Here is a 25411-nt window from a genome sequence, read left to right as displayed (position 1 = left end):
ATATTTTGATGTGTATAGCACGTTATACTTTTGAGAATTAACATTAACCATTTAACTTAATGAGCCCGAAGGAATCTTACTGTAAGTCTTCGGTAAATTGTTAGGGAAATGTTTTTTGCTGTGAAAGTAAGTGATATAATCAGTAGCCTATGCCATTTATTTTGCTGTAGCCCTACCTAAAATTGTGTTTGTGTACAGTATTTCTGAAGAGAGATGAGATATTTAGTGGTGCCATATGAAATTAAGAGGAATGAACAGTAGCTGCTGAATAAGGATTGTTGAAGTGAAGGAATTTTCATCTGCTTTTAAAGACACTTAGCTGGTGTATGGAGGCAGATGGCTTGCACATCATAACATGACCTTGCCCACAGGCAACAGTGTCCTGTTGGTGTACTCTCAAAATAGGTCCCTTTAATACACATTCCTTTTAAATGTGTGTTTATGTCTTCATACAGCATTGTAAATAATAACATGCGGAACCCTAGGTTACCCCACTGAGTTAAGTGGAGGTAGTTACAGCTTGCCAGCTCGTTCGGTCCATTCCATTTCATGATTAAATAAACAGTGCTGTGCGTAAGTATTTGGACAGTGACAGCCTTTTTGTTTTTTGGCTCTGTACAGCAGCACATTTGAATGTTTTGGTTTACTGAAGGACCCTTTGTGTAATATTACATTTTGTAAAAAGATCTGAAACCATTCAGTGTGACATGCAGTAACAGAGGAAATCTGGTCAGGTGCAAATAATGTTTCACTGCTCTGTAGAATCAGCTTTCTCGTGCATTAAGTACTGATGCAAAAACACATGGCCAGCACAGAAACGGCTCAGTAGCCAATTGTCCAATTATATTTGCTCCCCTAAAATGGAGGGGCTATGTCTTAAAAGCTGTAATTCCTACACAGATCACCTCATATGGATATGAATATAAAATGAATGCTGACAGTCTGCACTGTAACCTCATATTCATTATTTTATAAAATAATCCAGCATGCTGGGGTACAGAGCTAAAATATACATACATACAGTATATTTTGCTGAGACTGGCCATGCATCAGTTAGTATTTTCTATGTTCTTCTTACATTACATAAACAAGTGTATGTTTTTGTTCATCCATCCTTGTTGGTTGTCACTTGAATCATGACTGACACCACCAGGTTCCCATCGAGACCAAAGCGAGGTTTTAATATGGATATAAAATGAATGCTGGCAGTCTTAATTAGTTATGTGCTTGTTTGATCAAATCATTGGCAAAGTCGTTGGTCACAGAAAAGTCTGGTCTTTTTGTGTATGTTCAGGACCAATTGACCGTTTTCAGCAGCAAAAAAGAAGAATGAGACTTCTGGAAATTATTGCTTATTATCACACATTTTGTCCAAAGTTCTCAACTATCACATCAATACACATCCATAATGATCCTGTATCAGTAAATAGGCCAGTGGGCTGTCTTCATGGATCACTTCACATGGATCCATGCAACCATCACCATGATGTCTGCATTAGAGAGGGAGATGTTGGAGGGAAAGAGAAGGTTGGGAAATGTTTCGCGACAAAATAGTGCACATAAAAATATCTCAGTGAACTTACCTATATCCTTCTCTTCTCACTAATGTCCAGTCTTGCTCTGTTCTTGTTCGAATAGAGTCTACTGTGACCTGCCTTCAACAGACAGCCTCAATGGAAGGGGGTGGGAATTCATTTTTAGAGGTGAAATTGTATGTGATAGATTAGCGACCTGTCCAGGGTGTATCCCTGCCTTTTGCAATGCGTTCTGGGATAGACTCCTACGAGCCCCTGTGACCCTGACCAGGAATAGCCAGGTTAGATAATGGATGGATGGAAATTGGAGGTCTGTTCTTAATCAGGCAGACATTTTAGCCACGCTGACCTAACAAACATGATACACAACCTCGCCGTCTCTCAGTTTTTGGCTCAGGTGAAAATACTTTTATAAACTTGTATTTAATTCCTCTGTGTACTCAGTTTGACTGATTTGATGAACAGCCTTATGCACATGCCCATAAGGTTGTTCATCAAAGATCATAGCTCATTCAGCAGATATGCACCCTATCGTCTGTATTCACTCATACAGTATATTTTGCAGAGACTGGCCATTTATCAGTTAGCATATTCTTCTTACATTACAAACAGGTCATTGTCCATTCATCCTTCAGTGTTTGTCACTTGGATTATGACTGACACAGCTTGGGACTAAAAGGAGAATCAATGATTAAGGTGTGGTATGTCCACCCTGTAAGAGTATAATTGGCAGGTTCTGATTAAATTAAATGTAATCAGTCGCAAGTGTATAAACGCTTCCTTCATTCATTACCTCTAATGAAATGTTGATATTATTTGTATGCATTTATCGTTTGTGGGATGGCAACCTGTCCAAGGTGTATTCCTGCCTCTCAACCAATTCACACTGGGATAGGCTCCAGTACTGCAGATAATGGATCGATGGAGCTTTTGTGGGATTGCGGTGTATATATTGTGCTGCAACAATGTACCATGTACTGTAGAGTATTCACAGATGGTAGAGATAACCACGTCAATATCATAGGGTTAAAAAAAGCAGAAGAACACATACTTTTTTCCCTTCATTTGTCAAAGTGGGCTGTGATCAGAAATGATTGCTTTTATTATTGCTTTTTTTTCTTTTCTTTTTTTGCCATTGAGGCAGAAGTGAGGAAAGTAAAAATGCCCATACTGCAATATGGCTAACAATGAAAAATATGCATCTTAATTAATGTAATGAAGAACAATTATTAATTAAATTGATTACTTTTGAAGCTAATTTCCTGCATGACTGCTCTATTAGCAGCATAAAGTTGATTATGAGAAATTATAATATTTCAATTGGGCTTTACACATATGAAATGTCAACACATAAATATAGGCTTTTCTCTCACAGTGTTGCTCCACAAATGGATTGTTTCCTTTGATCGAAATCAATTCAGAATGAATTTATTTACTGCTGCTCCCCTCAGCACTCTCCACAGTGTAATCCCTCACAGTGTGATCCCTCAGCACTCTCCACAGTGTAATCCCTCACAGTGTGATCCCTCACAGTGTAATCCCTCACAGTGTGATCCCTCACAGTGTAATCCCTCACAGTGTGATCCCTCACAGTGTGATCCCTCAGCACTCTCCACAGTGTGATCCCTCACAGTGTAATCCCTCACAGTGTAATCCCTCACAGTGTGATCCCTCACAGTGTAATCCGTCACAGTGTAATCCCTCACAGTGTAAACCCTCACAGTGTGATCCCTCACAGTGTAATCCCTCACAGTGTAATCCCGCACAATGTAATCCCTCACAGTGTAATCTCTCAGCACTCTCCACAGTGTAATCCCTCACAGTATAATCCCTCACAGTGTAATCCCTCACAGTGTAAACCCTCACAGTGTGATCCCTCACAGTGTAATCCCGCACAATGTAATCCCTCACAGTGTCATCTCTCAGCACTCTCCACAGTGTAATCCCTCACAGTATAATCCCTCACAGTGTAATCCCTCACAGTGTAACCCCTCACAGTGTGATCCCTCACAGTGTGATCCATCAGCACTCTCCCAGTGTAATCCCTCACAGTATAATCCCTCACAGTGTGATCCCTCACAGTGTAAACCCTCACAGTGTAATCCGTCACAGTGTAAACCCTCACAGTGTGATCCCTCACAGTGTGATCCCTCAGCACTCTCCACAGTGTAATCCCTCACAGTATAATCCCTCACAGTGTAATCTCTCAGCACTCTCCACAGTGTAATCCCTCACAGTATAATCCCTCACAGTGTAATCCCTCACAGTGTGATCCCTCACAGTGTGATCCGTCACAGTGTAATCCCTCAGCACTCGCCACAGTGTAATCCCTCACAGTATAATCCCTCACAGTGTGATCCCTCACAGTGTAATCCCACACAATGTAATCCCTCACAGTGTAATCTCACAGCACTCTCCACAGTGTAATCCCTCACAGTATAATCCCTCACAGTGTAATCCCTCACAGTATAATCCCTCACAGTGTAAACCCTCACAGTGTGATCCCTCACAGTGTAATCCCTCACAGTGTAATCCCGCACAATGTAATCCCTCACAGTGTAATCTCTCAGCACTCTCCACAGTGTAATCCCTCACAGTATAATCCCTCACAGTGTAATCCCTCACAGTATAATCCCTCACAGTGTAAACCCTCACAGTAAAATCCCTCACAGTGTAAACCCTCACAGTGTAATCCCTCACAGTATAAACCCTCACAGTGTAATCCCTCACAGTATAATCCCTCACAGTGTAATCCCTCACAGTGTAATCCCTCACAGTATAATCCCTCACAGTGTAATCCCTCACAGTGTAATCCCTCACAGTGTAATCTCTCACAGTGTAATCCCTCACTGTGTAAACCCTCACAGTGTGATCCCTCACAGTGTAATCCGTCACAGTGTAATCCCTCACAGTGTAAACCCTCACAGTGTGATCCCTCACAGTGTAATCTCTCAGCACTCTCCACAGTGTAATCCCTCACAGTATAATCCCTCACAGTGTAAACCCTCACAGTGTGATCCCTCACAGTGTGATCCCTCACAGTGTAATCCCGCACAATGTAATCCCTCACAGTGTAATCTCTCAGCACTCTCCACAGTGTAATCCCTCACAGTATAATCCCTCACAGTGTAATCTCTCACAGTGTAATCCCTCACAGTGTAAACCCTCACAGTGTGATCCCTCACAGTGTGATCCATCAGCACTCTCCCAGTGTAATCCCTCACAGTATAATCCCTCACAGTGTGATCCCTCACAGTGTAAACCCTCACAGTGTAATCCGTCACAGTGTAAACCCTCACAGTGTGATCCCTCACAGTGTGATCCCTCAGCACTCTCCACAGTGTAATCCCTCACAGTATAATCCCTCACAGTGTAATCTCTCAGCACTCTCCACAGTGTAATCCCTCACAGTATAATCCCTCACAGTGTAATCCCTCACAGTGTGATCCCTCACAGTGTAATCCCTCACAGTGTAATTCCTCAGCACTCTCCACAGTGTAATCCCTCACAGTATAATCCCTCACAGTGTGATCCCTCACAGTGTAATCCCACACAATGTAATCCCTCACAGTGTAATCTCACAGCACTCTCCACAGTGTAATCCCTCACAGTATAATCCCTCACAGTGTAATCCCTCACAGTATAAACCCTCACAGTGTAATCCCTCACAGTATAATCCCTCACAGTATAATCCCTCACAGTGTAATCCCTCACAGTGTAATCCCTCACAGTGTAATCCCTCACAGTGTGATCCCTCACAGTGTAATCCCTCACAGTGTAATTCCTCAGCACTCTCCACAGTGTAATCCCTCACAGTATAATCCCTCACAGTGTGATCCCTCACAGTGTAATCCCACACAATGTAATCCCTCACAGTGTAATCTCACAGCACTCTCCACAGTGTAATCCCTCACAGTATAATCCCTCACAGTGTAATCCCTCACAGTATAAACCCTCACAGTGTAATCCCTCACAGTATAATCCCTCACAGTATAATCCCTCACAGTGTGATCCCTCACAGTGTGATCCCTCACAGTGTAATCCCGCACAATGTAATCCCTCACAGTGTAATCTCTCAGCACTCTCCACAGTGTAATCCCTCACAGTATAATCCCTCACAGTGTAATCTCTCACAGTGTAATCCCTCACAGTGTAAACCCTCACAGTGTGATCCCTCACAGTGTGATCCATCAGCACTCTCCCAGTGTAATCCCTCACAGTATAATCCCTCACAGTGTGATCCCTCACAGTGTAAACCCTCACAGTGTAATCCGTCACAGTGTAAACCCTCACAGTGTGATCCCTCACAGTGTGATCCCTCAGCACTCTCCACAGTGTAATCCCTCACAGTATAATCCCTCACAGTGTAATCTCTCAGCACTCTCCACAGTGTAATCCCTCACAGTATAATCCCTCACAGTGTAATCCCTCACAGTGTGATCCCTCACAGTGTAATCCCTCACAGTGTAATTCCTCAGCACTCTCCACAGTGTAATCCCTCACAGTATAATCCCTCACAGTGTGATCCCTCACAGTGTAATCCCACACAATGTAATCCCTCACAGTGTAATCTCACAGCACTCTCCACAGTGTAATCCCTCACAGTATAATCCCTCACAGTGTAATCCCTCACAGTATAAACCCTCACAGTGTAATCCCTCACAGTATAATCCCTCACAGTATAATCCCTCACAGTGTAATCCCTCACAGTGTAATCCCTCACAGTGTAAACCCTCAGCACTCTCCACAGTGTCACATGCTGCCTTCAATGTGGGTTACTACAGTAACTGCACAAAGTGGGGGTAAAAAGAGCAAACGGTTTTCCAAGAGCAAGAGTACATAAATAAGTGAACATGTAGATAAATAACATTAGTATTAGAAGGAATTATTCAAGTATTCAAATTGTACTCAATCCTCAAATGGCTGACAAAGACAAAAAAAAAAAAAAATCCATCTCCAAGAATGTCATCCTTTGATGTGATTGCATTTTTCAAGAACAACAGTTACTATAGCTATGCAAGGCAACTTGTGAGCAGGGATGAGTACAACAGAATCCAAGACATCCAGACATCTTTCATAATTCACTCAGACAAAGTCCAATCAAAATATACTGTAGGTCCTAAACTGACAATTCAGTTCAAATGTTCAGAAATAAATGTTTTCTATTCTCTTAACTATAATTTGCAGCATTGACCAATCAATAATAAAGAATAGAATAGAAAAATAGAAACACTGCATTTATTGGGTCAAAATGGATTGAATATAGGCCCACGTTTCACCCATGAAACATTGCCTTATGCACTCATCTGCAAATGCAGCATTTGAATAACCTAATTCATAGTCCTTTATGTCAAATGTCATAACGTCAGCTTAATCTTTACACCCCTCGCTGTAAATTGTACAGACCGTTGGCTCTTTAAATGTGGGAAGAGGAGAGGATGGGAGTTTCCTCTGCATGTGAGGAGAATGGCGGAGTCATATGACCCATGGATGAAGCGAACGCGTAATTGCGCATACAGTAAGGCTGCCACACTCGGTGCCGTCTGCCATATCCTATCGGAGCCTGCTGTTGGCGGACTTATGGGGCTTTACATAACACTGAGTACTGTGCTCACCAGAGAGAGAGGGAGAGAGAGAGAGAGAGAGAGAGAGAGTGAAAGAGTGCACTGCGAGCATGCCATAATAGCTGTGGTTGCTGAGGTTGTATATTGATGCAGGGTCTTCTCTGTTTCTGTGAGGACATGGAGTCTCAGCGTGGCTTCTTCCGGAAAGTGGACGTCCCAGACCACGCGCATTACATCGTGGCCTTTTTCGTGCTGGTCATCGGTGCTCTGGGAATGGTCGGAAACGCGTTGGTCATTTTCGCCTTCTACAGGTATGGAGTCAAGTGGGGCCTCTGTTGGGGAGGTTGTGGGTGTGTGTGTGTGTTTGTGTAACTTCAGGTTTTTTCAGTTCTTGTTTATAAAGAACTGCTTGCAATGTTTGACCTTGTTTGCTTGTTTGAGTTTTTGTTTGAATCTGGTCCATGGCTTATATTGCTTATATTTCTCTCATGTTTAAAATGAACTGTGTGATGACATTGGCCTCAGACAATGATATAACAAAAATATAAAAATGCTCTGCATGTTGTGTCTTAAGCATCACATGGCTGACCTTATGGACCGGCATATACTGTAGGCTGTAGGCTATGGTTGGCCTACTGTCTTCATATTATCGGATGCCTGGGCAAAAGCAAACATTATTTTGTCATGTGCACTGCCTTCAATTAGCAAGAGATCAGGTTGTGAATTCTGTTTAGAAAATGTAGGCTATTCATTAATCTATGTGTTAGGCTACCTGTGTTAGGAAAACCCTTAGCTGTGGATCCTCCTGGGTTCGTTTTAAGTGGGGAATTGAATGGGGAAAACAGTGTTTCTGAGTAACGGCAACCCAGCTGAAAAGAGGAGAAAACTGGTTGGGTTGTTTTGCGGTGTTTGAAAGTTGCTCTTTACTTAAATCACTGTGTCTGTCTGCACCCAGCCCATAAAACACTGCTTCTACGTAGCCTAATCTGATGGAGCCGGGTTTTCTATATCTACGCGTTATCTGTTGCCGCTCAAACATTAAAGACTATTTTCGATGTTGCTGCAAGGAACCAGATGAGATGACGTGGATGTTGACTGACAGGAGGCACTCTCCAGCTTAACTTGCAGCCGGGTGCGAGTCGCTCCGAACGAACCTGACGCAGAATACCTCTTCCCAGTCTGATTCAAACGCTGCGGTCCCTCTGGAATGCCACCGTGAGCGTGCGCAGGGAGCCCAAATCCTTCTCCTCGAGGTTACAGTGGGCCACTTGTCAAAAGAAACGCTTCCCTCCGGGGCCACCGACATGCTTTTCACATTTGTAGGTGCAGTTGGGTACAGTCATGATGCTCTCTTGTTGCTTTTAAATATCTCCAGGGTCACATTTTCAAGAAAAATGGTTTCTCGCCTGTATTTTGTACATTTATTTGTGATGGAAAAAGATATGTTTATCGAACCACATGTTCTTGATGAACACTGTAACACAGGCAATTCCTAACCTCTCTTTTCTATCAGCTTATTGCATTTAGGTTACATGTCACAATATATATTTTTTCCTTTTCTGCTTGAACTACTGGTTGCTGTTCCTTTCAGAAAATATCTCTGCGTGAAAATGCAGAAAATACTTGGCAGATAAATCTACTTTCTAAACCTTTCTTGAAAAAACTGCTTCCAGGAAAAAGAGAAATGCCTGATCTTTATGTTTGTAATCAGATTTAGCAAAGGAAAGATGAAAACCCACTTGAGTGGAGAGCAGGGTCAATGATGAGAGGCTTAGTGCACGAGGCTGGGGGAGTCAGGCCCTGAACACCCAAGCTGCAGTGCTTTTCACCATTGTGCTTCGCCATATTTCCTCCTTGAGAAATCGCTAATAGTTATCAGACAGCTAAATAGAGCATTGCCAGATCCCTTCACAAGCAGGCAGTGATACAAAGTTGTCACTGTGACATCTCTCCGACATTACTGTGCTAGAGACTAGCCCCAAGCCAGTGCAGCAGTATAGCTTCAGGATAATCCTCTGTGTTGCCTTATCAGCGTTCAAGCTATTGGTCAGCTTCACAAATGGAGGAGACGTAGACCCATTCTCCTGGATTTTGACGTGGATGTTCCCTTGAACTGAGAATTACTTTAGAAACCATTGTTGGCCTGCAGAGAGGGCGAAATCTCATGTGCAACTGTCAAATAATATGTATCAATGATGTTCATTCCTCTGGTCTCAGGGGGAAGATGTTGGTTGGTTAAGGCTCATTTGGGAATACTGTATAGGATTAATGGTACTGCAAATAAGGCAGACAGTCTCTGTTTTTTTAATCAAGAATTACAGTAAACTTCTGTTTCTTGCGAAATGGTTCTAGTATTTACATAGAATTCTGACAGAAGAAGACCAAAACTCATTGCTGCATATTAAATTTCATTAATTGCATATCATGCATATTGACAGATATTGCATGTTTGTTGTCAACTCCGGTCCTGGAGGGCCGGTCTGCAAGCTGTTTTTTGTTCCAACCAATTACCGTACGTGCAGCTGTAGCTGGTGCTTATACAAATGTCTGATCAAGACATTATTTAGCTAATTAAATAGCACCCCTGATCTACTGGGATTGCCATCCTCTCACAATTTATGGTAAACAGACACTGTTTGTGTTTCCCCAAATCAAAACTTACTTGCTTACCTTATTTCGCTATGGTTTGGGACTGTGGTAATCAGTGAAAGTCTGTCATGCATTGATGTGTTAATTATGGACAGACAGACCAAAATAATTTCGGAGTGAAATACATTTCTCTTCACTGTGCTTTTACAATTTGTTGCAGTTATTTCACAACCAAACTGATAAATGTGATTGAATTGTTTGTACTATTCTGAAAATTCTGATTAAGCCATGATGTGTTTTCATTCCAAAAAATAATGTTGTGATATGATCGTATTCACATTTTTGAAAACAGTTTCCAGCCACAAAATGGGCTTGACATATAAAGTGATAAAACTGTAGTTACATGGTTACTGTCCTAATTCCTCACTGACTTGGCCTATTTGCCATGTGCACTGTAAATAATTGTAGTTGATCCAACCTGTTCTGTATAGATGTACTTTTTTTGTATGACGCTTTGGATAAAAGTGTCTGCTAAATAAATGTAATGTATATATTTTTTAAATGTACAGAAAAGGACAGATGATCCTGAAAAATAAGCCTCACGGTGGACAATATTAACTTTTAGAATTTAGCAGACATGCTCATCCAAAGCAACATACACAGATCAAATTTATTTTACATGTGACCCAGGCAATTCACATGAAGTATTTTGCTCAAGGGTAGCTACAACAGTAGCATCGTAGCAGTCTACAGCCTTTAAGTTACAAGCCCAGTTCCCTTATACTATACTACATTGCTATCCCAACTGATGTTACAAATTCCATCTATAATTTTATCTCGATTTCTTCTGAATTTCAGCAACAAGAAGCTAAGGACTGCACCCAATTATTTTATCATGAATCTGGCAGTCAGTGACTTCCTCATGGCCATCACGCAGTCCCCCATCTTCTTTGTCAACTGTCTGTACAAGGAGTGGGTGTTTGGTGAACTGGGTGAGCCTTTTTACCTTTCACCTTTTCCCTTTCTTCAGCATCCAGACCAGCCAGCCCTGCTCCTTCCCCTTCTGAAAGCCTCAGCTCATTCCAGACTGCTCATTCCACCATTCATACCAACAGCTTTAACCCCGCAACCAGGTAGTAGAAAAAGCTGAAATTATAGGACTCTGGACATGGCTCTCCCTGACCTAGTGGTCACTGAAAGGGTAAAAAAAAAAAAACAGCGCTCAAACTTTAAAAGCCATTGCAAAACCCCTGGTCATCTTGAATATTTGAGTTTTCAGTGTTTCACCACCAATTTAATTTTATTAATGTATTAATTCCCCCACTATCTCATTGCACTCATTTTCATATTTGAAAACATAAACAAATGAAAGGTTTTGGACTGGACAAACTATTGTTACACAAATGGCCAAATAGGATATAGGAATAAGCTTAAAACTAAAGGAAAGCAGATGGTTTGGCCTAGATTAGTTACCTGACTAGAGCTTAGCCAGATACCATGACAATGCCTGAGCTATTCAGCTATTGCTTTTGATATGGATAATGTTCTGTCTCCACGGTGGTGGAACAAACTCCCTGTGGCAGTCAGAACAGTAGAATCTCTTACCACCTTCAAGCGCAGACTGAAGACGCACCTCTTCAAGCTGCACCTCTCCCCACCCCTCCCTACCTCCCTGTAAACCTTAACTATTGTTGTTGGCTTTACTTTTATTTTTATTACGCTAGGATGATACCTTTGCTAGATTTGTTTGGCTAGGTAAGCGTTGTGCGGTATAAGGTGGTTGCTCTTTGGTTCTGTGAATGGTAGATGGACTGCATTTATATAGTGCTGTAAAATGTATGCCCCTAATTCACCCATTCACATATAAACTCACACAGCAATGGCGATTGGCTGCCATGCAAGGTACCAACCAGCTCGTCAGGAGCAATTGGTGGTTAGGTGACTTGCTCAGGGACACTTCAACACTCCCAGGTTGGGGGATCAAACCTTCCGACTGCCAGACGACTACTCTGACCTCCTGACCTAATGTCTGTGATCATTGCAACATTAATATAAAGGTATCATAAATCCTCAATCTTGATTAGTAAGAAATATCTTTCTCTGTACTTCGATTAATATCTGTCTGTTGCCTTCAATTAACCATTAAAAATGAATTACAAATGAATTACAAATGAAAAATGTCCACGAAAGTGGGCTTTTTAGAGCAGTTAAATATTGTATTGATGGAATTGGAGACAATTGTGTGTGTGGGTTTGTGCTGGTGGGGTGCTGACATCGATTCCAATTTGTCGATTACATTCTGACATGTTCTCCAGCCTAAGGCACGCCTACAAATCAAGGACAGTCATGTGTTTCATTATGGCTTCCAGTGCACTCTGTTAATAGTGATATTTTCAGTGTCAGATTGATTGAATAACTGATTGCTGTTCTTGAAGGTTAATTCGTTTTTTTTAATCATTCAAATGAAAACGAATTTAATGGATCTTACAGGGCAGCTTAGCTTCATTATTCCCTTTATTCCCCAAGTCATGTAATAATTTGTGAATCAAACATATTCTTAGCTTTGGATAAACGTTGGCTTTTTACTGTAATTCTTACTGGAGGTGACATTGGCTCAGGCAGTACGAGCAGTCGTCTGGCAGTCGGAGGTAAGAGAAGTTGTCTGGCAGTCGGAGGTAAGAGCAGTCGTCTGGCAGTCGGAGGTAAGAGCAGTCGTCTGGCAGTCGGAGTGTGCCTTAGCAAAACCCCCAATTGCTCCTGATGAGCTGGTTGGTGCCTTGCATGGCAGCCAATCGCCGTTGGTGCCTGTGAATGGGTGAATGAGAAGCATCAATTGTACAGCGCTTTGGAAGAAGTGCTACATAAATTCCAACCATTTACCATTTAATTCTGATTGTGTTCTCTGTGGAAATGTGTCTCCAGGTTGTAAGATGTACGCCTTCTGTGGGTCACTTTTCGGGATTACCTCCATGATCACTCTGTTAGCCATCTCCATCGATCGCTACCTGGTCATCACCAAGCCCCTGCAGGCCATTCAGTGGACATCGAAGCGCAGGACTTCTCTGGCCATCGTCCTGGTGTGGCTTTATTCGTTGGCCTGGAGCCTGGCTCCTCTGGTTGGCTGGAGTAAGTTCATCTTTCCATCTAACGGTGTGACCGCAGGCAACCACAATTGTTCTGGATTTTGTCAAAAATCAACTGCGTTTTTTCACATCAATATGTGCATATCTGTATATATATATCTGTATATATGCAATGGCATATCTTCGCGTAGATCTCATTTTTCTTTTTTTAATTTGATGGGAAACTAGAAGATCAGAGCTACAGAATCAGGTATCACTTGTTGGGATTGGCCAATCTGTTTTGGAGATATGGTTTATTAAATTATGTGTATCTGTCAGAAGTGGTTTTGGGAAATCAGCCATCAAAGTTTTTTGAGTGGTTGTCACAGTTTATCACCAAGTGACCAAGGTGTAAAAACTGGCCCATCAGCCTCTGCTTTGGAGGGTCTGGAGAGGTGGGTGGCAGGACACCGGTCTGGCGGTGTCAGCGAGCTGGTGGGAGGTGGAAGTTGCGGGGGTGCTGTGGTTTATTTGAATCCACTTGAAATCCACAGTTTGCTCTTCACTAGATGAGGAGCCGTCAGGAATGCAAAGGTTTGAGAATTTGAATGCATTTCAATTCCTTTCTGATTAATCTGTAACAGATTTCTCTTGCGCAAGCGGTACTATAAAATGACTGAAAGACGTGATTGACTGCTTGGCAGTGTTAAAACCAACAAGAACAGCGCCTCGGAAAGGCTGTTAATCTTCTTAGACCTGTGCTGAGCCCCACACCGGTATCTCTGCGCTTCTCTGTGCCTCCCCAGGATCCTGGCACCAGCAGGGGCTTTGCAAACGATTTCCACAGATTAATCCCAAGTGCCATTTATTTATGAGCAATAACATCAATACATAAAGTAGATGCATCCCAGTATACTGTATAGTGAAGCTCCTTCCTAAGAATACTGTTATCTTAACATTGGAGATTACATTCTCAAAGCGGTTAAAACATGTTGATGAATGAATGGCATTTCAAATAATTAGATATTCAAAATGTGTGGGAACTGTGAAAGAAAAGCAACAGATTGTTTATGAAAATGAGATCCAGATAATTGTCATCATTTAAATACAAACACAATCTTACCACTGAATCGCATTTAGATGTGTGAACTGTCTTTTTTTTTTACTGTTAATTTATTATGAAAATAGTCACTTTTGCATATATTTTTTATTTTTAACACAAAGCAATCATAATTGTATAATAATACATTTGATTAGCGCACTTAACCCTCCTATTATGTTTAGAGTTTATGACTGCTTTTATGTGTGGGGTCAAATTGATCCCGACAGTTTAAATGAATGCGAATTATTGCAAAATAAAAATGTTGACACTTTGTGTGTTGCCTTCTTATTGTCTCCCAAATGACTAGCCTTTTATCCATAAATATGAAAAATCTTTGAGAAACATCTCATTTTAGAGCCTGAGGTACAGGAAGTGAGATTTTGGCACCTGTATGGGAACCTGCCACCAGAATCCCCAGAAATCTGAGATAAAAATAAAAATGGTTGTATTTTTGTAAAATTGTATTTTCTGACATTTTATACAGTTACAGAGGGTCAAAATAAGCTCACACAAAACATACAAAAAGTTGTTATAAGACTTCTGAAAACATAGCATTATGTTTATTGCATTTTTATTTACCCCAAGCATAATAGGAGGGTTACAATAGTGCACTGTGACCTCCTGCATCAAGGAGTGTCTTATTCCAGGTCTGTGTAAAAGGGTCATTCCATTCAGCCGGCCCTTGGGAGGCAGTTCGGTGTCTAACTCTCAGAGGGTCGTTAGGGGTGACGTTTCAGTCTGCTTTGAGTTGCATTGCCTGCCATTTCCCACAGGCTCATACATCCCGGAGGGCCTGATGACATCATGCACCTGGGACTACGTCTCGTCCACACCCGCCAACAAGAGCTACACCATGATGCTCTGCTGCTTCGTGTTCTTCATCCCTCTGGGTGTCATCTCCTACTGCTACCTCTTCATGTTCCTGGCCATCCGCACAGCCAGCCGGTACACGCACTCCTCCAATCCTATAGGGGGCAGCAGACCTGGGTCAAATGTCGTTGTTTTGGATTCAAATGCTTGTCTATTCTTTACTGAGCTTTACTGAACTGGTGTATTGGAAGCTATGGAATAGTTGCGAGTGCAAACCCTGACTGGTTGGCTTAATTGCACCAGGCAAGGCAATGCAGAAACATATTTGAATCCAAAACAATTGCAGTTGATATGGAGAATGTTATGTTCTCTGAAGTGTACGTTGCTTTTCTAATTCTCCAACACAAACATGCACAAAAACAGTTTATGCAAAACAATGCTTTCTTTGCTAAACCTATGCCATTGAAATCCTCGATAAAACCCAAGGCCTTTTGAGGGATACTGGTCATACGAATCCATCAGGTCTTTTTTTCTCCTTTTTTCTCCTTCCCTCTTCATCCCTTCTTCACCCGTTGGGCCTCAGGGACCTGGAGAAGCTGGGGACACACATGAGGAAGTCCACCCTGATCCAGCAGCAGTCCATCAGGAGCGAGTGGAAGCTGGCCAAGGTGGCCTTCGTGGTGATCATCGTGTATGTGCTCTCCTGGGCGCCTTACGCCTGCGTCGCCCTCATCGCCTGGGCAGGGTAACTCTGCACCTGCTTTCCCCAGAATTCTGGGTTTATTATTATTATTATTATTATTATTATTATTATTATTATTATATACTTTATTAAAACTCAACATCATAGGTCAAGACATTAAAATGACTGACCTCTTTTCGTGCTGGTCGAGTGGTGAACAAAAATAAGAAGAAATAAAAGACAAAGTGCAGAACTAAATACATTGACACAGTGACTACAGTTTCATTTACAGACATTAACATTTTCAGGCATTGCTGACGCTGTGAGGAGTATGATCTTGTGGTCTCTAAAAAGGACAGGGACCGTAACAAATGTAGAGTTGTGTTTTAGTATATATTACTTGTGAACCAACAAAGCAAAATGAGTAGTTAACATTTTTTTAATCTGCTGGAGTGCTCTAACTGTAATCATTTGCTGTTTATGATATCCAGAAACACTTATTTGCCTTTTAACGTAAATTCATTTCCGGGCACACAATGTGACACACTATGGACTCATATGGGGTAGTATATTATAGCATCTCTGCCTTGTGTAAATTTTCCACTAGATTTACTGGAATGAACTGACTGTAACTGACATGTTATGGACCTTGGGGGGCTGTTTCTATGGAGACAGTGAAGTCTTGCCATTGAGTTACTGGACATATAGTTTCTCTCACCCCGTCTCCTTGTAAATTCTTGAAGAGTTGTCACTTGCTCTAATTTAATCGAGATTCTGAGATTCTGAGCATGAATTAATGGCTGCCGTTTCCATGGGGACAGTGACAACAATATATTTGACTACCTACATATCAGTTTATTTGGGCATATTCTCTATCAGCTTGGTACTAGGCACCTATTTATCAGCATACAGCACACAGCACGGAGATGTTGATGTTGTGCTGATATTTCTGTTCACTGCGATGGAAGAGACTTGGGATTGACCTTTTATTGTATATGAACAAATGCATTGCTGCAGCTAGATTTTGCCATGATGTGTTTGTGTTCACATTGTTTACCTTGTTTTTTTATTTAATAATGAAATGATACACTCACCGAGCACTTTATTTGGTATTCATAATTTATTATTATATATAAATGCTTTATTTATATTTTTTGACTTATTAGTCTTCTGCTGCTGTAGCCTATCCACTTAGAGGTTTGACGCGTTGTGTTCAGAGATGCTCTTCTACATACCACTGTTGTAGTGTGTGGTTATTTGCATTACTGTCACCTTCCTGTCAACTTCAACCAGTCTGGCTCTTCTGACCTCTCTCATTAACAAGGCGTTTTTGCCCACAGAACTGCTACTCAATGTTTTTTGTTTTTCACACCATTCTCTGCAAATTCCAGAGACTGTTTCTGAGATACTCAAACCACCCTGTCTGGCACCAACAATCATTCCACGGTCAAAGTCACTGAGATCACATTTCTTCCCCATTCTGACATTTGGTCTGAAAAACTTCTGAACCTCTTGACCATGTCTGCATGCTTTTATGCATTTAGTTGCTGTCACATGATTGGTTGATTAAATACTTGCACTAACAAGCTGGTGTACAGGTCTACCCAATAAAGTGCTCACTGAGTATATAATGATTGGCTAAAAGCTATTTTGGGTTATAATTGATGGTGCATGTAACACCTGAGAATTTCAGAAACCATTTATTTTGTTTCTGTGCATACAGTTTTAACAAAAGGGCAATTGACTGACGTTACAACTGCTGGACATTTGGGTGGTAAAATAACGGAGACTGATGCGTGTTATTAACACCTCAGGGGTATAAAAGCATATGTCAGTCTCTCATGTGTCTGTATTGGGCTTTACCACTCAATTATCCAGCAGTTAGACCGTCAGTCAGTGTTGAACTGCCCAAATCCACACCTGCCCTCAACCAGTCTAATGCTTCTGGCCTCAAGCCAGTTTCCTCCAGGTATATGCATGCCAAATGCCACGTGTAGCTACAGCTGCTGAAATGGGTGCTTTCTTGCCCTCCCTTCCCAAATGACTATAATTGCCAGTATATTTTTTCACAGACTGACTCCATCTATAGAAGTGTGTCACGTCTCAGGGATATCCTTGACTCTGAAATGTGGCAGGCGGCAGCTGCTATTTGCGGATTTCTGCATGTCTTCTGAAAAAAATGGATTTCTGCATGTCTTCTGAAAAAAATGGATTTATGCATGTCTTCTTCTCTGATGTCCACGCAAATGTTTCAGTACTGTCCACAATCAGAAACTGTGTTTTACATGAGACAGGGGCCCAATCCCATTCATTATTTTTACCCCTTGCCCCTAGTCCTTGCCCCTCAGAACAGTTACAAGGGGTGGAGGTTGCAATCTTCCCCTGTAAAACGGGACAACCCTTCAAGACCCTGATACGTCATCAGTAGTCATTGATGATGTTAACGTAAACAGGCACAATGAGTTTGTCGCCGGACAGAATCGCACCCGTGTTCCTAACCTGCCAGTCTGCACTGACATTAGAGTGACTTCGCTGCTGGACTTTCGGCGTCACGTGCCATCAAAGGGGGGAAATGCAGTGTGGAAATGTCAAATTGCGGGACTGTCATGCATAAATCAGCCTAATGTTGTCATGTTGGCTAGCTGGCTGTGTATAAAGAATAGGTTGATAATAGATTGAAACAACATTAAATGAAGATAATGCGATGGTTATCATAATTTTAAAATCTTTATTAATAATAAAGGAAATGGTTTCATTTTTTTCATTGTTGCGTTCACCTCCATCTTGCCGATGATTTGCAAGCCATTCTGGGAGATTTCTCATAACACTCGATTTGAAGTGTGCCTCTGAAAAATCCAAGCTTGAAGTCAACAAACCACAACACCGGCAAGCAGAACAAGACAAGCAGTTCTGAACTATCTCTAAGAAAGACCTTCTGCTCGGATCCAAGCTTGTGCAGTGTCTCCACCGGGGTCCATGTGGGTCCTTCTGTGAGTTTTGATGAGGTGAAGGCCGTGACAAGGCGAAGGCCATGGGAAACACCATCTTGGCCAACAGAGATGGAAGGCTACTGCTGAGGACACCATGAGTATGAAGATTTAATGGAGAAGCAGTGAAGGTGGATCCTCAACTACTTTTCCAGCGATTCACACAAAGCTTCACAAGAGCTGGCATCAGTGAGCTGTGCAGTCATCCTCCAGCACTGTTTCACAACTCCCTGCTGCTTCGACAGCCACAGAAGCCAGGGTTAGCAGATGCCATCTGGGCGCTCCACACACCCGACCTTCCAGGAGTCACAGGATGTGCTCAGTATGTCCTGGATGGTGGAGCACTTGTTCATCGCATCCCGTGGACACGTGGATCCACATACAAAGGCATCTGCAAGCTGTACAGGATGAGGACATGCCTGTTACAATATGGACAAGTTCCTTGCAAACAACACAAACAAGCAGCAGTTCATCAACATCCTCAGTGGTTACCTGCAGAAGAACTGTCAGACGTACCGTGTCCCGGTTGATGCTGATCTCCTCATAGTTCAAAAAGCAGTGGAGTTATCATACAGATCTGAGTGTCCTTCTCATCCACCACACCAACCTCAAGTCACATGATCTCTTTTTCAAACCTGAGCCAACAAAGAGCTTGAATAATCCGCGTGTCTGGAACATCAAGGCTGTCAAGCAGCAGCTGGGTCCCTGTGTGTGTACTGACATCCTCTACATCCATCTGTCTGACATACATCCCTCCTGCCACTGCTGATTCAGCTGTAGCACCAAGCCTGTCCCCTTGCCTGACAGTGCCACCCATTGGTGTTCCTGCCATCCCTCAACCTCATCTCTGCTTTTACTTTTTAATTGGACATTTTTGTACTTTTATTAATCTGTTTGTAGTTAAAACCATTCTTTTAACAATCAACCAGCGGCAGATGGGTTCCCCTACTGAGTCAGGTTCTGCTCAAGGTTTCTTTGTCTTAGCCAGGGAGTTTTTCCTTGCCACTGTTGCCCTAGGCATACTCTTGGGGACCAGTTTCTCTGTAAAGATGCTCTGTGACAAAGGTGGTTTGTTAAAAGCGCTATACAAATAAAAATTGATCGACTGATCCGTGCAATATCCAGGTGTGACAGTACCTCCCGCCTTTATGGCACTGGAAAAGGAGCTCCCCTCAAGAAATTCACAACGGACAGTGTCTTCCATGAGCAAGCGACAGCGTTTACTCACAGTCAACTTCCACAGCAGATGTTGTGTCAGCGGGAGAGAATTCATGTCAGGCTGCATGCGATGAAGATGAAGATGATGAAAATGAGCCAGACACTGATGATGACCAGCAATGTTTTACTTAAAAGTTAACATTTTTAAGTTATGTTCATCTGTGTCAACATTTATGTTGATTAGTGCCAATTTGCCAGTCCCGATTATATTATATATATTATGAAAGCAGTATAAATATATAAGTAATATTTATATAAGTAATATAAGTAATATTTAAATAATTTTGTTTTCAATTTATGTTAATCAATGCCAACATTTATATGGATTACTGCCAATTTATGCCTTGTATAAAAGTATACTAATATAGTGATGTTGCTTTAAAATATTATTTTAGGAAGCAAAAAAGTGGTACCAGGGTATGGTTAAGAAACACCTTTGAAAAATACTTTCCTCCACTTGGACTTCTTTCAATATTACAGAGGAGACTTTTATGAGTAAGGAACATGTCACATTTTCTGTTCCCATTTGGCGAGGTTCACCCCTTTTTTCTCACAAAATGCCTGAACTCGTCATGCTCATGTTGGAATGGAATTTCAGAGTGCTTATCCACAATCTGTTTTTGCTCACTTTTTACTCTCAGTTTCTGAATGTGAATAAGATGTGGTTATTAACGAAAAGCTACCTCGACCTGCTGTCGATTCAGGAGAGTGCAGACACTCAAATAGTATGTGCAAAGTCAGCCACCAGTTTTGTAAACTGTGGTCAGAGGAAGGCTCTTCATGTGCAAACTGAACCTGAGTGGGTCAGTTGTGTGCGATGAGACCCTGTCATCCCAGCTGACTGAAATTCTCCCTTCCCTGGGCAATGGTATGCCAACTTCACATCACTCTACAGGGCTGCTGACCACTGTCAGAATGAGCAAAGTTTGAATTTGATACCAGACCATCCATAAATGAGAACAGCAGCTTAATAAGATGGGCTAATATGCCTATTCCTGCCTTTTTCCTTATGCTCTTCTGCTTTAGGACATGATTAATGGCAAATAAAGTTATATCGAACTTTAAGTATTGTGCATTTGTACAAAATCAGTTTTTGACAGTAACTGCCTTTACACATTTTTTTTAACCAAATACTTCTGACAAACTAAACCGTTTTTTCCTCTTAAATCTGGCAGCATTTCATAAATTCAATAAATGTGTGTGCGGTATATCACAACAGAAAAGCATGCCATTTTTGGATAGTAGTTATACACCCATGAATAACCACAGAGGAAATGATTACCTAAGAGGCTATTTGCAGAAAGCACAATTCAGTTGTCTGAACATTGTGTTTTTTATTACTGTGTGTAATAGAAGTAAAGAGAGAGCTGGATGCAATTATGCTTCAGATAAATGTTCAGAGAACATCACCAATCCAGGGATTACCATACCTCCACAAGCCAGCAGTCTAAAGAGCCTGCCATTTCACAAAAACAAAACCATAACTAGACCATTCCAAGCCTCCTTCCTGAATGTAAACTTGATACCTACACACACACACGCAAACACACATACACGCAGACCTTAGATCTTGTGCGAGGTTCTTCCAAAGTCTAGGGGCATATTCACTAAAAGCAGCTTCACCACGGGATTTAGTTCTTGACCATGAAATAGTTAGCAAGAGGGAATCTGTGCTCTGCAAGGAATATTTGTTATCAGCAAATCATTTATGAAGTCAGGGGCAAGACCATGAAAAGATTTAAGAACTAATAGAAGCACTTAAATACATTCTGGCAGCCAGTGAAGCAATTTTAAAAGGGGAGTTATATGAGCACTTATCTTGGTTCTGTTTAGAACGCTGGCTAGCGCATTTTATTGGAATTACTGTTCAATACGTTTCTTTGGAAGGCCAAGGAGAAGTGCAATACAATAATGAAGTCAACTGGCAATAAAAGCATGCTCTAGGTTTTCAGTGGCAACCAGGGAGAGAAAAGGTGTAGCTCTTCTGATTTTAGTGACATTTTGGATGTGTGCCTCAAAGTTGATGTCAGTATTAAAAATTAAACTCTTAATTTTAATACTGACATCAACTGTTCTTCACCTGATTACTGCAACCTCAATTGTATCCTTGTTTAGTGGAAGAAAATTGAAAGTCACCCATTCATTAATGTTAAAAAAACAACAACAAGGGTGTTTATGGAGTGTAAATCATCTGGCGCAGAAGAAATACTGTATACACTATAGTTCCTATGCATAACAGTGGACACCAGACCCAAATGCAAAACCAAGGCATAGCTTGTAGTATAAAGTCTTTATTATAAATAAAGCAGATCAAACAGGCAATAGCCAGCAAACAGACAGCAGGGATAAGGCAGTTTGCAGTAGTGTCCAAGCAATGGGTCAATAGGCCAGCAAACAGGAACAATGAGGATAATCCAAAACATAGTCATGGTCACAAGCAAAGGGTTGAAAACAAACAGGTCAATCAGGCAGAATCGGGATCTCAGAAGATGAAATCAAAAAACAGAAACAGGTCGATAAACAGCGATTCAAAATCAAACAGACAGGATAAACAATGCGGAAGTCTGGGGCAAAACCGGTCGTAACAGGAATCAATCAGGAAATAACGCAGGAGAGTACGGTCGAAACATAACAATCTGGCGACAAGACCTGAATAACAATTAATTAACAAACTGACAGGGTGACTATGGTGTGCACAGAGGATACGAAGACATGGAAACACAACGCACTTAGACAAAAGATTACACAGTGAAAAACACAAAGCCTGACAGATCTGATGCTTGTGGATGATGGCCCTGAATAGGAGCATGTTAATTTAAATAGCAAAAGGCCTAGGTTTGAGCCCTGAGGCACGCCACTGCTAATGCTAGCTTTCCGGAAGGAGTGTGCACCTAGAGATACATAGTCCCAGTTTGCGAGACCGTGCCTCATAGACCAACCCGCTTTCCAATCTCTAAGCACTGAGGTCTTATAACACCAAGATAGAGAGTTCAGAATCCAGATTAATTCTGATGTCATTAAGAGATATAATCACAGCTGTCAGCTATAATCAGTACTATGTTTGGCACAAGCTCTGCTTGAAATTTCTCAAAGATTGCTTTTAATATCAGATAATGAAGAAAAACCTCAGAAATGTCAGGTTGAAAATGGGTCTGTAATTGGTGAGGATAGTGGAATGAAAATGACTTTTCTTTAAAAGGGTCTGACAATAGCAGTTTTTGAAGATGGAAAATATCCAGTCTGTAAGGAGTAATTAATGATTGTGGTTCAGTGGGGATGGTGTCTAGAGCACAGGTTGTGGGCTTTAGTTTAGTAGTTTACTACTTTGCAATATACGTCATCCTCAATATATTAGAATTAAAAATATAATAATATTGTTCTTATAATAATAATAATAATAATAATAATAATAATAATAATAATAATAATAATAATAATAATAATAATAATTATTATTATTATTATTATTATATACTCAAAGATTGAGAAATTTTGTAAATAGACAATTATTATTTTATTGTGCTATGATGCTGCTGGTATGCATTTCAGCCAATCTAAACATTAATGTTTAATCAATTCTATGTATAGGTAATACAGTCAAGAGTTGTATTAACTGTAGCGGCATTAAAACAATATGTAAATTGACTGGGAGGCATGAGTTTTCTATTGATATTGAATGGTCAAGTTTGGTCAAAAAAATCTTTGACTAGAATAATGAGAAAATTGTAGGGACACCCATAATCCTCTTTCATCCCTTTCTCTGTGCACTCGGGCTGGGAAAGGGAAAATTCTCCACTGGATTCCTTCCAGTCTGGAAACCCACACCTAGGGTCCCACACCTCGGGTCCCACACCAGACCTCAGGTCCCAGGCCTTGGGTCCCACACCACACCTCGGGTCCCACATCAGACCTCAGGTCCCACACCTCGGGTCCCACACCTCGGGTCCCACACCTCAGGTCCCACACCTCGGGTCCCACACCTCGGGTCCCACACCACACCTCGGGTTCCAGGCCTAGGGTCCCACACCTCAGGTCCCACACCTCAGGTCCCAGGCCTCTGGTCCCAGGCCTTGGGTCCCACACCTCAGGTCCCACACCAGACCTCAGGTCCCACACCTCGGGTCCCACACCTCGGGTCCCACACCTCAGGTCCCACACCTCGGGTCCCAGGCCTCAGGTCCCACACCTCGGGTCCCACACCTCAGGTCCCACACCTCGGGTCCCACACCTCGGGTCCCACACCAGACCTCAGGTCCCACACCTCGGGTCCCACACCAGACCTCAGGTCCCACACCTCAGGTCCCACACCTCGGGTCCCAGGCCTCTGGTCCCAGGCCTCGGGTCCCACACCTCGGGTCCCACACCTCAGGTCCCACACCTCGGGTCCCACACCTCAGGTCCCACACCTCGGGTCCCAGGCCTCAGGTCCCACACCTCGGGTCCCACATCAGACCTCAGGTCCCAGGCCTTGGGTCCCACACCACACCTCAGGTCCCACACCTCGGGTCCCACACCTCAGGTCCCACACCAGACCTCAGGTCCCACACCTCGGGTCCCACACCTCGGGTCCCATACCTCAGGTCCCACACCTCGGGTCCCAGGCCTCAGGTCCCACACCTCGGGTCCCACACCTCAGGTCCCACACCTCGGGTCCCAGGCCTCAGGTCCCACACCTCGGGTCCCACACCTCGGGTCCCATACCTCAGGTCCCACACCTCGGGTCCCATACCTCAGGTCCCACACCTCGGGTCCCAGGCCTCAGGTCCCACACCTCGGGTCCCACATCAGACCTCAGGTCCCAGGCCTTGGGTCCCACACCACACCTCGGGTCCCACATCAGACCTCGGGTCCCACACCTCAGGTCCCAGGCCTAGGGTCCCACACCTCAGGTCCCACACCAGGCCTAGGGTCCCACACCTCGGGTCCCACACCTCAGGTCCCACACCTCGGGTCCCAGGCCTCTGGTCCCAGGCCTCGGGTCCCACACCTCAGGTCCCACACCAGACCTCAGGTCCCACACCTCGGGTCCCACACCTCGGGTCCCACACCTCAGGTCCCACACCTCAGGCCCCACACCTCAGGTCCCACACCTCGGGTCCCACACCAGACCTCAGGTCCCACACCTCGGGTCCCACACCTCGGGTCCCACACCTCAGGTCCCACACCTCGGGTCCCAGGCCTCAGGTCCCACACCTCGGGTCCCACACCTCAGGCCCCACACCTCAGGTCCCACACCTCGGGTCCCACACCAGACCTCAGGTCCCACACCTCGGGTCCCACACCTCGGGTCCCACACCTCAGGTCCCACACCTCGGGTCCCAGGCCTCAGGTCCCACACCTCGGGTCCCACACCTCGGGTCCCAGGCCTCTGGTCCCAGGCCTCGGGTCCCACACCTCGGGTCCCACATCAGACCTCAGGTCCCAGGCCTTGGGTCCCACACCACACCTCGGGTCCCACATCAGACCTCAGGTCCCACACCTCGGGTCCCACACCTCGGGTCCCACACCTCGGGTCCCACACCAGGCCTAGGGTCCCACACCTCGGGTCCCACACCTCGGGTCCCACACCAGGCCTAGGGTCCCACACCTCAGGTCCCACACCAGGCCTAGGGTCCCACACCTCGGGTCCCACACCACACCTCAGGTCCCACACCTCAGGTCCCACACCTCGGGTCCCACACCTCGGGTCCCAGGCCTCTGGTCCCAGGCCTCGGGTCCCACACCTCGGGTCCCACATCAGACCTCAGGTCCCAGGCCTTGGGTCCCACACCACACCTCGGGTCCCACACCTCAGGTCCCACACCTCGGGTCCCACACCTCGGGTCCCACACCTCGGGTCCCAGGCCTCAGGTCCCACACCTC

At 43.4% G+C, this 25411-nt stretch overlaps 1 protein-coding gene across 1 annotated transcript in view; it reads left to right on the top strand.

Moving 5' to 3' along the window:
• Window positions 1-7276: 7276 nt before the first annotated feature.
• LOC133140633 (melanopsin-B-like) overlaps window positions 7277-25411 on the top strand; it is a 19962-nt gene continuing 1827 nt past the window's right edge. The window contains exons 1-5 of the mRNA XM_061260709.1: window positions 7277-7410; window positions 10547-10680; window positions 12611-12814; window positions 14626-14797; window positions 15246-15407. Of these exons, the coding sequence (XP_061116693.1) occupies window positions 7277-7410; window positions 10547-10680; window positions 12611-12814; window positions 14626-14797; window positions 15246-15407 (806 nt within the window). The remainder of the gene's footprint in view (window positions 7411-10546; window positions 10681-12610; window positions 12815-14625; window positions 14798-15245; window positions 15408-25411) is intronic.

Source organism: Conger conger, chromosome 11 (genome assembly GCF_963514075.1).
Source record: "Conger conger chromosome 11, fConCon1.1, whole genome shotgun sequence".
Classification (NCBI taxonomy): Eukaryota; Metazoa; Chordata; class Actinopteri; order Anguilliformes; family Congridae; genus Conger; species Conger conger.
This window is presented reverse-complemented; position numbering and strand designations above follow the sequence as displayed.